The sequence below is a fragment of the Limulus polyphemus genome, unplaced genomic scaffold (assembly GCF_000517525.1).
Source record: "Limulus polyphemus unplaced genomic scaffold, Limulus_polyphemus-2.1.2 Scaffold144, whole genome shotgun sequence".
Taxonomy (NCBI): domain Eukaryota; kingdom Metazoa; phylum Arthropoda; class Merostomata; order Xiphosura; family Limulidae; genus Limulus; species Limulus polyphemus.
This window is the reverse complement of record NW_013665754.1, coordinates 68,658-83,431: the sequence shown is the minus strand read 5'-3', so window position 1 is coordinate 83,431 and position 14,774 is coordinate 68,658. Positions and strand designations below refer to the sequence as shown.

Below are 14,774 nucleotides of genomic sequence, written 5' to 3'. Positions count from 1 at the left end.
CAGTTTCTGACAGATTTTTTTCAATGTTTGAGGAGCACGAACTTATGACTTCAAAACTATGCCTTGTCTCTTTCATATCACCATTACAAATCACTACACCTGTCTTTTGCATATTTGGTCCTCGAATCTCTAGTTATTTTGGAAGTCAGGCAATTGTGTGCTTGACCTACCTTATATGTTTGTTGAATTTTGCACAAAGCTGTTCATGGGCTATCTGCACTAGCCATCCCTGATTTTGGAAGTGGTAGACTAGATGGAAGGCAGTCAGTTATCAACACCCACTGCCAACTTTTGGGCTACTCTTTACCAACTAACAGTAGGATTAACCATCACATTATAATGCCACCAGGGCTGAAACGGCGAGCATATTCAGTCAGGTTTTGATCCCATGATCCACGGAATACAAATTAAGTTTCCTAACCTCCACTTTCTACCAGACTACTTAACCTTAAATTACTATAAAAGGATTTTATGTTGTAGCAAGAGTCAGAATTCAATACTGGTTCTTCTTGTTATAAAACATGTATAATGTTCACTCTTCCAGACAGGACTGCCACCACACGTTTCCTTCTCAAGACTTTTCTAAAGACAGCAGCATATTAATAGCTAATATAGCAAGTTAACTAACTGGTAATTACTATCTAATAATAATAAGTAACTAATTAATAATGTGACTTACATGGTTATAAAAGCTACTAATCACAACAATAATTGAAATTCAATTGCTACTCTACCTTACATACTTAACATAATACATCTGTGTTACTGCATATTATGTAAAAATAACAAATGTTGCAGAATTCATTAAAAACATAGAAAACCACGAGTATTGGAAGAAATTCAAAGTTAATGTAACTTTATTAAGAATTTTTCAAGTATACAATGATATTCTAAGACAGACAAATGTGTATGAAATTAATTAAATACGTTATCTTGCTCTTAAACCAGTTCAGCAATTGGTACCTTATCTCCATGCTAATCATGAGCAGAAGTTGAATCTGGTCATTTGTAAAGATCAACATAAAACCCAAACAGAAGAAACTTTCCTAGAGATAACACACATTAAATCACTGTATTTATACTGAATAACATTAACTATTAAAAAAAACTAAAAACATTAGTTTTTTTGTATTTCCTTGCAAAAATGTTTAGCAATCAAAATCTTACAATAACACACTTTCCAATGGCACATTCAAAAAGATAACACAGTTGAAGCAATTTTACTACATTTTTACAGCAACCCTCTAGTCAAAAATTAACAATTTTCATCCATGGCAAAAAAAAAAAATCTGTAAAATCAAAATTATCACATACTATAACCAAGCTAAAGAAAGAATGAATGAATTTCAAAAATCCAAATGTATGGGATCATTCATTTGATACAAAGAAACACTTAATTTCACTCAATATTTTCAACTAGTAACCCAATATAACTTGCTACATATGCAGCTTTGCTCTCCAGCCAAAGAACACTCATTTACTATAGAAGATTATTAATAAACATTTATTACTTGAAAATGTTAAATTCAAACCAAAATATTTTGAGAGCAAATTAAGATTTAAGAATTCTGGAAAATAATAAATTATGTGAAAATATGCTTATTGCTTCCAATGGACACTTTGTTGCAATTACTATTATAAAGTAACACATAATAACTAAAAATTTCACAAATAAACAATTCCTACTTTTTCAACCTCACACATAAAAATGTATAAATTTGTCCAACATTTATATATATGTATATAATGTACTAAATGAATGGTCCCTGAAAAAAAAACCTCTATATGGGTAATCCAGATATTTACTATTTGTATTCAATTACAAGATGACTGCCATATAAATGGAAGGCTTTAAGACTCTTTTATCTCCCATCTCACATTTTTGTGTACAAACCAGTTGTGTCTACTTTATCCAACTCAAAACTGAAACTTTATTTTTTTATTTATTGCCAGAAATGTAAAAAAAATCCTGTCTCTTACATGTTTATCTTCATTTATTATGTTGTATAAACTCCATAACATGATTTTTATTGTATCACATTTAAATCCCTGTCACAGTTAGAGAATCTAAAATTTACTTCTAAAATTAAACATCTCTCCTTACAAGTAGAAGTTACTATTTCTTTACTCTGCTAATAAGGAAGAAACCCCAGCATAACAGAAGAATTAAAAAAGATGGCAATGGCTTGATGCCCCACTGCTAATATAAACTAAAACTGAAGCAATGAATTAAAAAACAACAGTCAATTCTCCATAACTTTACAAATAACACAATGTATTATATACATACACCGTATAAACTAATTAACTGTAGTTTTCTATCAAACCCACCACTGATATTAATTCATATTAAATGGAAGACTCCAGTGAGCTTTCAGTTTTCATTCTATCTAAATATTCAAAGTAACATTTTACACAAAAGATTTATTATACTTTACTATACACTGTCATGAGCAAGTGAAATTCAATCTTCTGTTGTATTTATTTACCTACATAATCAGAATAGATAAATTACTGAAAAACTTAAAATTACAAGAATGCAATTTGTAAGTAATAAGGGAAAAAAAAGATAAAATTCACAAAGAACATTTAAAATATATGTCTTATTTTATAGCAACATAAAACTCTTCATAACTGAGAGGAAATAGCATATCAAATATAATTAAAATCTTCCAACTTTCGAAAATTTATTTCAATTTCCTGAGTACTGAAGGAACTTAAAATTATATTGAAAAGCTGATAAATGACAACACAAAACACATTTCTGTACAAAGCTTTTCATGGAAGTAGGTGACAGAGAACAAACATTTATTACTGTTCTGTCCATATTTCAGTATCTCATTCATTTTAATATTGGATAAGAAAAAATAAAAGTATGACAGTCTGTAGTAGGTACAGAATAATCACAAGTGCAGTACATATTGACTTACTAATTGTATTATAAACTATGAGAAAGAAAACATTTTTATTTTTAAAACACTTCATTAATTTCTTTAAACTCTGGCTGACATATTGTTATTAAACCTGTGATTTCTTGACACAGACTAAAAAAATATTTGATTTACTTTCCAATAATGAAAAATAAACTGGGAACTACGTTGCTAGTTTAATTTGCTTGCAAATTTTAAAACTTGAAACACATTTATGCTATCATCACAATAATTAAACAAGAGAAGCTTTAAGAAAGAAAGTCTGTAGATATATCTTGAAGAACTCTACTTTTACCAATCTTTGTACCTGCAAAAATCTTTAAAATGTTAATGGTTTCTTTCCTACAAAACCATGACAAACACATACAAACTGTAATGAAAATTTAAAAATTCTTAACACCCAGTCTGCGAGTCAGGAGGGCATGTTTGGTGGGTTGATTCTGAAACAAATCTCTCTGGTACTCTTTTTTTGTTTTTAAATTCTGAATACAGATTTGATCTTGCAATATCTGTAATCTTAATTGCCCACCAGCATGGCCAGATTTGCACTAGTTTCCAGGATATGAGGGAGTAAAACCCATATCCTAAACGAGGTAGTGACCACACGTAGTGGGCAATAAAGCCGTTTTCTTGAGTTCTGTCAACAGAAATGGCTGAGGAAGGCTCAATGAAGCTTGTTACTATAAGATGTCTACTATTTTGTACAAGAGAAACACGGTCTGGTCTGCAACACACAAAACTCTGCATCTCCATGGATGGACATCAATGAGAGGCTCTTTTGGCAGTAAAGTGAGGTTTTTGAGGTTAACAGATCAAGCTTTTTTTTTTTTGTGTTCTAACTTGAATACTAGAAATCATGACACCCTTCTGTAGCCCACTCAATCCCACAAATTCAGTCTCATTGACAAGCAGATTGGGTGTTAAATAGACCATGTGGGAGGTTCAAAAGAATAAGCATTTTCACTGAAGAGAGGAAAAAAATTTATACTGCATTCATAGCACCCGAAATGCTTTTCCCTTAAGATGTTTTTTGTTTTATTTTGCAAAATGAATCAACAATTTGTGTACACCTTGTCTGCGAATCCTTTTAAACAGCATGAAAGCTTAACTTACCAAATATTTAGTTCTGAACAAGTACCAGTTAAGTATACAAGCCCATTTTTTTCATAATGTTACCTTTGTTAACAATCTATATCAATATTGGACATATAAGTGTATACACTCAAGCTACATAATTTTATATTAAACCTGTGACAGCAATATGTCTTTTTCACATAAAACATGAGCTTATGCTTAAACTACAATACCTATTTCTCTAACATCAACTAGGATTTTAACAAATGAAAATGATATGCTTGTTAGAAACAGTACTTGGTTAATACTGATATGTTACTTTTTTTTTCAATATTTTTCTATTTTGGATATCTATCCTTTTATGTGACTTATATAGCTAGAACATTTTTGTCAGAATGTTCATAATCACATAAAATAGCACAAATAAGTCTGTTCTCCTTAACTTCTATCATATTAATCACAACACTATTTATTACTTACACCAGAATGCAGTCAACACTGATCCATACATTTCTTGCAACATACAATATTCCAAAACTAGCAATTCATTTGACACACACAAGTGTGTAGATCTGTAGTTGGCAATGTGCCAAAATTAACAATACATCTATGTTTAATGGAATCAAATAGTGTTTGAAAGAGATGGAACAACTTGCTTGAACATCACAGATATTAGGCAGTGTACCTTTTTTATACAACTTTTGTCACTAAAATAATATTCCATTAAGTAAGAAATTATCAAAATAAATTCTTTACTAAATACTACTCATTACATATTTCTCAATGAATGCTTTAATTAACAAATTAAAGAGCACCAGGTTAAAGATAAGGAATTACTTTGTTACAAAAATCTGTTAATAAAGCCTAATAGTGTTGATCCACAGTTTAAAAAGAAATTAGATTTACATCAATCTTAAAAGCAGTACAAGGAATACAAAAATTGTTTTGCTTTTGTACAGTATAATTTGTTAACTCATGGAACAATTTAATACACTAAAACTATCACAAATTCAAAATTTCACAACACATTAGTATTCAAAGGAAGGTTTTATTCAAATATGGGTAAACAATCATTTGATGAGCAAATTAATGCACCTTGAAAATTTTGAATGATCATGTGTAAATTCAGATGACTCTAAAATTTCAATTAGATGTTCATAAGTAATTGAGTATTGAAATAAATTCCTTGATCCAGTCTAGTTACTGGAAATACTAATGTTACAACAAAGAGGAATGGAATTCCTTTATCAACACAATTTGATATTTATGTAATAAATGAGAAGTCATAAGTAAGTTGCATTTACTATTACTTAATTATGTTGATATATATATATTCCTCAAGAATTCAGTACAATATCTTTATGGAAGTAGAGGTTAGAAATAAAAGACTTGTTCAGAACACTTCATCAAGTAAAAGGAATGTGAATATCGGTTAGACTTTGTATGTACCAAATAACAAACAATTAAAATGAGCATGTCAATGTAACAATAGAACATTGTGGGGATTTTGAAATACCACACTTCTACTTACTTAAAATTCTATGAGGGCAACTTATTTTCTTTCAATAGATATACCTACCTTATTTAAGTGTAAGTTTCTTACACAGAATTCTACCTCTTACACTAAGCAAAATCATTTACTATCTTCTAATGAATATAAATCAATACTCTAAGATCTTATCATGTCTACACATAATCCGATAAATTCATGTAAAAACTTGTTTTGCATGGAGATACTTTACACATACACTTGTGATTGTAACAACAAATTTACATTTGAGAACACAAAAAACAATGAAATAATAAGAGCTGTTAATAATAGATATTATACACTAAAAATTAAAGACTGAAAACTATTAACAATGGATACTGTAAAAAACAAAAAAGTTGCATAAAAATCCTTTAGCTACTAATTATTCCCACAACATCCCACTTTCTGTGGCTTCTTTCATAGCATGCTGACAAATAGGAGTTAACCACTGCTTAGGCAAAATTGAGGCTTCATTATCCAATGTCATTTCCAGTTTTTCCCATAGATGGCAGCGCATCATTGCTTTGGTTGCTTCCATCACCTGAAATTGAAAAAAATTCATTTAATTCAAGTAATCATACAGTAAAAAGACAGCACTTGAAGTTGAATGCATGGTGTCTTATGATTAACAAGTAAGATCAATTTATTGTGGAGCTCTTGTAAGGCTTAAAGAAGTTTAAAGAGGATAATGCAAGTGCAATTATCTGCAGTGAATAAATGCCAGCTACCAAATATACCATATATAACAGGTGGGGAAGCTGCAAGTGCTGGTAACAGTTTAACACATTAGGAAAACAAAGTTTATAGTAGGAACATTAAAAAGGAAGTATTCCTGTAGTCATGAATTACACTATTACCTGAGAATGATTGGCAGCAATAGCCTGAACACGAGGTACAGCTTCTTCCATTAATCTTGTTGGCCAGATGACCTCTGACACTAACCCAAAAGATTGGGCCTGAAGAGCAGTGGCACGACATCCTCTTATAAGCATGTCTGCCGCCTATAAAATAGCCAATTATAAATAATATAGCTGTATGATAGGATTAACAAGGATATATAAAACCCTCTTTAGTAGAAATAATTATTTCCAATCCTTGATAAACTTTTATACCCTTCTTTTTCTAATAAAAATTTATTTTTAAAACAGATTTCAATAAATTTATTATTAATAAATTATTATTAAAATTTTAAAAAATTCAGAAATTATTTGTTAATTTTTTTTAATATTCTGAATCAATCACAAGAAAACATCATATTTAACAGGTATGTCAGAAGTTAATATATATTTTTTGGTTTTTCTTGTCTTTTAGTTTCTAATGAAAATTAGTTTTGTTTTTGTCTTCAAAGTAACTATTGATGGCTTGGACTTATTATATCTATTAACAACCAACAGAAATGTTTAAATCTGTATTGATTACAATGAAAAATAATGCTTGAACTCCATGTAACATTGGACATTCTTAACAGAAATAAACTAAATACTTTTATCATCAGACCCCTGTTATTCCGATGTTTAAAAAATACTTAAATATGTTGATTATACAAGCAATTTGAATGTTATTAAAAATTCCTGAAACTTGAATGAACAACTGCATAATAAAAGTAACACTGCTTATTTCAGAGTATCACTTGTAGATAAAATCTTGAAAGACTAATCTACAAAAGCATTTCGGTAGAGAGGAAGGTGTTTTAGAAACCCTCCTGTCTTTTTGTCTTCACGTCAGCTTCCACTGGTTTTGCAAGGATCTGTATGGAATCTGGAAGGATTGAAGTTGACATGATGTGATTTACTTGTGGTTTTTGTAACGAGTGATGACTTGACCAACGTTAGCTAAAAACTGCCGATTTCCAGGCATGAGTCTTTATTTAGTGAAAGTTTTAACATCCTGATGTAGAAAGAAACACTGCATCCCCAAACAACGGTTGCTAAATGATAATTGTCTTACACATATATCTGACATGCAGATGTTCATCAAGGAATAAAGAACAAAAACAACCATCTCCTATTCTGTGACATTTTCAACAGCAGAGAAAATGAAAAACTAACTACAACCATATACTGGAACCTACTCATACTGATACATACTTACATTTACAGTCTTACCCTCCACCTTCTGTTAATGCACTATTATTAAGTACTTAAGTGCTTGAACACAGAGATGGAAATATTTGCAATGGACACTTTATTAAAACAAAACAATGATGTTTTAAACAGAATGAATATTCTACTAGGTTCATCACCAATAGCTTGAACAACATTATAATACCAACTGATACAACAAAGAAAACGAATCCAACACTATTCACTTTTTATTGTGCAAAGTGATAATTTTCCCAAGTGAAAATTTATTTCCAATAGGTACTTCCCTTTTCTCACAAGATTAGCTTTTCTCATTTTGTGCTGCTCTCTGTATGAAAACTTTTACAGAAATGCATGCCACAAGCCTCCATCATCCCTATGTTGGAATCCAAAGCTTTAACATGTCTCTCGTGCAAATCATCATGTGTCACCTCTCCACCAATTGGAGAGCACTACTGTCACGTGATGTATGTGACTCCCTCTATGCACCACTACTGAACTATCACCTCAAAGTTTGGCAGAATTTGCAAGCATTGGAAGGTTTTGAGGAGGACAGTCAGGAAGTGTGAGCAGAGCGAAATACCTAATAGATATACATTTTCATTTAGGAAAATTATAACTTCTGATAGGGTACTCTCCCTCTTCTCACAAGATCAGCATGAATTCCACATTCAAATGGAGGAGGGACTGGTGCGAGGGAAGCACAGGTGTATCCCCCGGAAGCTTCTGGAGAACACTCTGAGGAGTGACATCACACCACATCTGAGCCAGGTATCTCTTCGCCAGGAACATCAACATGATCAGGAGGACCAGACATGGCAGAAGATTAATGAGAATCACTCAATCCCACAATGGAAAGTGGGCAAGTGAGGATTTGTCCCATGGTGTAGAATAGCTAGGGTGTGACGGACCATACTCAGTAAGTCAACTAAATCCAAAACCTCACTCTCTGGGTAGGATGAGGATAATACTGTCTTCACATCAAGTTCCAGAGTCAAGAGGGAACCTAACAATTGACTCTTGGAACTCACAGAGTAGCCTGATGCCAGGGACCTGGGAATGTGTCATCCGAAATCTGAGGTAAATCCATCGCATCCACTCAACCCTACAACTGTGAAACCAGCTCGAAACAACCCCATGTCAGCAACAACCTTGTCACCCAATGAGGGAAAACCCAGGACAGAAGCGGAACCAGCCATGTAGACCTTCTGCAACCCACAACACAGAAGACAAGTTGATAGGAAAAGACTGACAACCCGAAGTCTGCGTGAGGATGTATGTGACTGGTTCGCTCGATCTCCAAAACCTCACTCGCTGAGTACCAACATCCACACGACAGTAGGAGGAGGGCACCCAATTGGAGAGGTGAATTTCATTTGGGCATCTCAACTCTGGGAAGACTGCTCAACAATGGCAGAACACCACTGCCCTAAAATGAACTGAATGGTTATAGCCATCTTTGTGGAACTCATCCAGCAGGTTGCCTCCATGGTCAACCACCCCAGCAGCTTGGAACTGGTAAGTTGTAAGGACTCCCATACTACACTGGAAGAAAGGGGAAAAAAGTGCAGTGGGGAGTCCAGAGGGACTGCAACACCTGAGACAGTGCAATGGGTGAACATGAAACCTTACTTTTAAAAGCCGACCACACCGATTTATTCAATTTAGGCATGGCAGGGATGGGCAGCAATCCCCTTCTGCTTTACCCATGCCATCCATTGGTGGTATGGTCTGGGATGGGCATATTATGATGTAATTATCACAAGGAATTTACACTAGTGATCTTGTGAAACACCCCATCTAAAGGGTGAGCATACACAGTCATGGAAAATGTATAAGAATAAACATGGCTTACAGTGCAGATTTGATAGTAAGATGTCAGAGACAGAATACCTGGTCAGGCACCACTTGCCACAGAGTGGGATCCAAAGTGAAGCTGAATCAGGGGCCCCTGAAAGAAACGAAAGCATTAGGGAGGACTCACCTCTTATCACAGCCACACTGTAGTCTGTAGAATAGACACAGATGGCAGGCAATACCCACAGAAAGCAGAAACAGCAATGTGGAGTAGGTAGTGGGAGATGAATGTGTGCAGAGTCCTCCAAATGTCGAATTGTAAAATCTCTTCCAATGGCAGACAAAGACGAGAGGCAAGGAAGAAGGTAAAGTGATGGATTTGATGTGAGGAAACGTGAAAGAGATCACACTGGGAAGGAGACAAGGAGAAATAGGCCAACTGGATCAAAAGTCGAACCCAACTGGTCAGGGTAACTGGGAAAAAATCAAGGGAAAAGGAAGGTTGCCAAGGGATAAAAGGCACGAACTAGGAACCCAGAAGGAAGCTGTGTGAGCAATATAACAGAGGAGTCTACCCGGATCAGAATGAGGATAGAGATGAGATATAGATAGGTGAAAAGGAGGACTCACCTTCTTGAGCTGCAGAGGTCTCAGGAAGGAAAGCATGATCCAAATAAAGAATAAGGTAGAAGTGATACAAGGCCCTGGGAACATTCGAGGGCAAAAATATCAAATCTGCAATGGCTGCAGGCCAAGAGGAGGAGGAAAAACTCCTTCAAAGAGAGGTGAAACAGGGAACACATAGACAGAGGTTCAATTAGAAGTATAGTGAGGGCATGAAAAACCATGTTAATAATGTCCCAGTCTGGGAGTGATGGATGCCTTGGTTAGCAATGGAGCCAGAAGGAATAGATCAACATGGAAGTACAGGGGAAGCAAACACCCTGCAGAAATGGGAAAATAGAATGTATGGGATAATGCCACCTGAAACCCCAAAATCGAGGAGATCGAAAAAACCCCTCTCAAAGAGCCATGTGAGAAATTCGAAGATACAGGCAACCATTGGTGAGGAGTCACAGCCCAGGAGTGATAAACCCTCCATTGGTGTTGATAGATGGCCAAAGAAGAAGGGCAAATGGAACAAGCTAAATGTGAAGCTAGTCTGTGATAGAAACCAAACTCCTTGCCAAGGATCTGACAAAAGCCAGGCGTGTAGATGGAGGACAGACCGCACAGAATGGAGTGCCAGTGACCGAGGTTGCTGGATCAGGTCGGGACGGAAGGGAAGAGTAAGGAGCAATCAGAAGGACCTTGCATGGAGTAGGATGGATGAGGGAGACCACCCAATGAATTAAACAGATGGGAAGTTAACATAAAGGAACAGATGAGACCAATCCTGGCTAAAGGCATTGACAGTCAAGGCTCGGGGATGGGGAACCAAGGACCAAAACTCAGGTAATTTGTGATTGAGTGCAGTGGCAAAGGCATCAATGTAGGCCGTACCCAGATGCAGACAGAGCCACAGCTGGGACCAATCCATAGGATAAACATGATCCATCAAATGAATTTGTCGTGTGTGGGCCCAATAAAGAAGATCCATAGTGTGATAAAACAGAGCCACCTTGAATTGTCAGAATGGATCATAACTGGCCAGTGGCTGGCAAGAAAAAGAAAATGATCCAAAGCCTGACGAATAGCCAGAAGGTTCGAAAACAATGATGTGAAGAGAACTCTCTTCCACAGACCAATGACCCAAAACCTCCTGGTGATCCAAGAACTGATGAGTGCAACAGGCTGTTTCCCATTCAGAATGAGCAAGAAAAAACCAGTCTTCCATATAAACATAGAAGCCCAACCCCACAGTATGGTTATGTCGAGCAAAGGAGGATACCACATGACAAAACACATATGGTGCTGAGGCTAGGCCATAATATAAGGCACGACACTGGAACACAACCTCCAAATGGACATATTGAAGATATGGGTGGGAATGCTCCACCACAGGAATGTGTGGATAAACATTGGAAATGTCCACCTTGGTCATGCAAAGACCTGGAGAAAATGCCCACCGAAGGGAAAGGTATGTCTCTATGATAAAGCAAGGAGTGTGAACTACTGATTGAAACAGGATAAATTGATGACAAGACACAAGTCCCCAGTCTTCTTTCGAACAACAAACAGGCAGGAGTAAAACCCCCATGAACCTGGTTCGATAGTCTTTTGTGCAATGAGGTCCTGAACTGCCTCTGACAGATGCTGGCGTGTCAAGGAAGACTGAAGAGAAGGGAAGGGAACATGAACACTGGATAATGGAGGAAGGGAGAGAGCACCTTGTGAACCCAGACATTGGCAGAAAAGGTCCCCACAAATGAACGATGAGCCCCCACTGGTCCCAAACTGACCACATAGTCACCAGTACTGCTGTTGGCAGATTGTGCATCATTGAGTAAATCATCGAACCATGGTACTGCAGGAGGGTGAGACAGAAAGATGTTGGGAAGGTGAAGGTTGGGGGGGACAGGAATCAGTGCTGCTAAAACCGCATCATAGCCAAAGTCCCAACAATAAACAAACCACGTTTGAAAGGCGAGAGTCAAAGACAAGCCAATGTAGAAGTAAGGATGGAGAGGATTTCAGCAGAAATCCCCTCAGAATTCCTGTGAAGAGCCTCTAACAGAAGTTAAAGGGAAGAAAGGTACCTTAACTGAGTAATGAATGTGTGATGAAAGTGAGAAAATTGGACTTGGGTAAGTTGGATAGGGTAATCTGGGTTTGCCCTCCCACCCCTTCCAAATAGGTAGAACAACTGTTAGTCAAAAAAGAGAAAGTCTGCCCAATGATAAGCAAGGGCGGACTGATCTGAAGTCTGTGTGGGTCGAGGCATACTAACACCTTCCCGCAGCTGAGAAGCAAATCGGTATCGGTTAACCCTAATACCGAGGGATGGGTGAAAGACTAAATAGAGTCAGGAAGTTGTTTCATGTAAGAGGGAAGGTCTAGGGCCATGGGAAACAGGTGTAAGAGACAAAACATCACATACCTGAGAGATAAAGTCTAAAAAGCCTGATGATGGATGAGCTGAAATATCAGGTAGAGAATGGAAATAAGCGGCAAATTCCGGGAGAGAGGGAGGGAGATAGACGATCAAAATAGTCTTCAGCTAGTCTCTGAAAATACGGCATTAAATGCTTGGCAAAATACCCAAAGTGGTGATTGTAACTTTGGAATTCATAAACAGGAAAAAGTGGCAAACACGAGAAAGTAATGCTTAAATAAAAATATTTATTCCACAACTGTGAAGTGTAGTAAATAAAGTTATGAAAAATGAAAAAATAAACCACTTTAAGGTAACTAAACAACAGCTGCCAAACAAGAATTGATAGTTTGGTAGTTTCGTGTAGAGTTTCATGACAGTAGTGCCCACCTATTGGTGGAGAGGTGATGCAAGATGATTTGCATGAGAGACATGTTGGAACTATGAATTCCAACATAGGGATGATGAAAGCTTGTGGCATACGTTTCTGAAAAAGTTCACTTACAGAGGGCAACACAAAACGAGAAAAGCTAATCTTGTGGGCAGAGGAAGAGTACCTTAACAGAAAGATAAGTTAGAAAATCAAATATGTAATCAAAAAGTTCTAGATTAATGCCTGCTGGAAATCTTACAAGACACTCTATCCTTGTCAAAACCAAACAAAGAACAACTTATGACAAACAACAAAAACATCATTTATGAAATATCAAGTTCCTGTAACAGACTTATGTTGGAGATAGTGGTAGACATTTGGAGCAAGAATGAAAGAACATAAAGCTGACAAAAACACAGAATTCTGCCCTGATAGACCATGTCATCTTGATTTTGACAACACATAAGATAGACTGGGACAATTACAGACACATCAACTCAGATAAATTATGGACAAAAGTAAAATCAAAAAATCTTTTTACATTAACACAATGAAAACATCTTTCGTAGGTTAAATTTCCAAGTTTCACTCTGAACTAGGCAGTTGCAGTTAAACTAATACCTTTAGAAAAACAAAACCTAGGTTTGCAATAAGAAAAATATTCACAGTATCACTCTGAGGAACAAAATCAAGTTTATAGTATGCAGATTTTATACTTATTAACCATAGTTAATCAACAACACTTGTGGCAAAGTTAGAAAAATATCCTACGAGAACACAACCAAGTTTGATCTAGGCTGAATTTATAACAATTACTTTCACTACATATACCAAATTTAGATTTCCTACCACTCCAAGAATGTAACCAAGTATAAAGCAGCAGTAATTCACAGGTGATTCCACTACTTATGGCTAAGTGAAAGTGACAGAGAAGCAAACGACCATACCCAAAATTAATGCCTGCTAAAGACCATTAGAAATGGCCACGTTTATATTGGATATATTTTTAAATCATGTGTACTTACTACAGTTGATCCCACTACCTGTGGCAAAGTGAGGGTGGCAGCCCCCTCAGGAACATAACCAAGTTTGCAATAAGGCATGAAAAAAACAGCTTTGTCACTGGCAAAAACAACATCACAGTAGGTTAAAAGAGTAACACCAAGGCCAACTGCAAGTCCATTTACTGCAGCTACTAATGGTTTAGGAAAAGATGCAAGTGTCTGCAGTAGTTCTCTGCCAAAAATTAAAAAAACATGCATTAGTCTTAATAAAATAAGATTTAAGTTAAAAAAAAAACTTTAACACTGGTGATCTCTTAACAAGAGATAATACTAATTCATAAACCAGAATATACCAGAAATAATGAAAAATAATAGCACAATTTTAACACATCTGATTTTTGCTGAAGGTAAGAAAAGGTAGATGTAACTTTACAAAATAAATTATTCAAATTTGTAATACTTCAAATGCAGTATATGAATAAATTTTTAGAAATATAAAAAAAAACACTTAATATGAGTTCATAAAGGACCCCTTGAATAGAATACAGAATGTCAACTTTCTGAGAGAAGACACAACAAAAAATCCATAAAACATTTAATATCTCAAAATCTAAAAAAATTCAGCTTTTCTCATTTCACTTTTTCAGTGAAATTTCGTCAAATGGCATAAGAGAATAAGATTTATTTTGTTTTTAGAAGTCATTCAATAAAGGTAAAAAAGGGCATTCTTTTAAATATTTATGTTCAGTTGGTGTATTTTTATTAATAACACTTAATTTTTCTTTTGTTTATATCTTGTTCTTTAACTAATATCTTTGTTTTCTTAATTTATTTTATTCTTGAGTTTTTTTACATTGTTCATTTTACCCTAATATTTATATATATTAATATAAATATTGACATTTTCATAGTTATACAGATAAATCCTATTTGTGTTAGTTTTTTATTTG

General features: G+C 35.2%; 1 protein-coding gene across 1 annotated transcript in view; it reads right to left on the bottom strand.

The window, feature by feature from the left end:
* Nucleotides 1-827: 827 nt before the first annotated feature.
* The window catches only part of LOC106474948, a 39,297-nt gene continuing 25,350 nt past the window's right edge, over nucleotides 828-14,774 (bottom strand). Inside the window, exons 5-7 of the mRNA XM_022380225.1 lie at nucleotides 13,846-14,056; nucleotides 6,393-6,536; nucleotides 828-6,076 (exon numbers count right to left, since the gene is read on the bottom strand). Of these exons, the coding sequence (XP_022235933.1) occupies nucleotides 5,918-6,076; nucleotides 6,393-6,536; nucleotides 13,846-14,056 (514 nt within the window). The 3' untranslated portion in view covers nucleotides 828-5,917. The remainder of the gene's footprint in view (nucleotides 6,077-6,392; nucleotides 6,537-13,845; nucleotides 14,057-14,774) is intronic.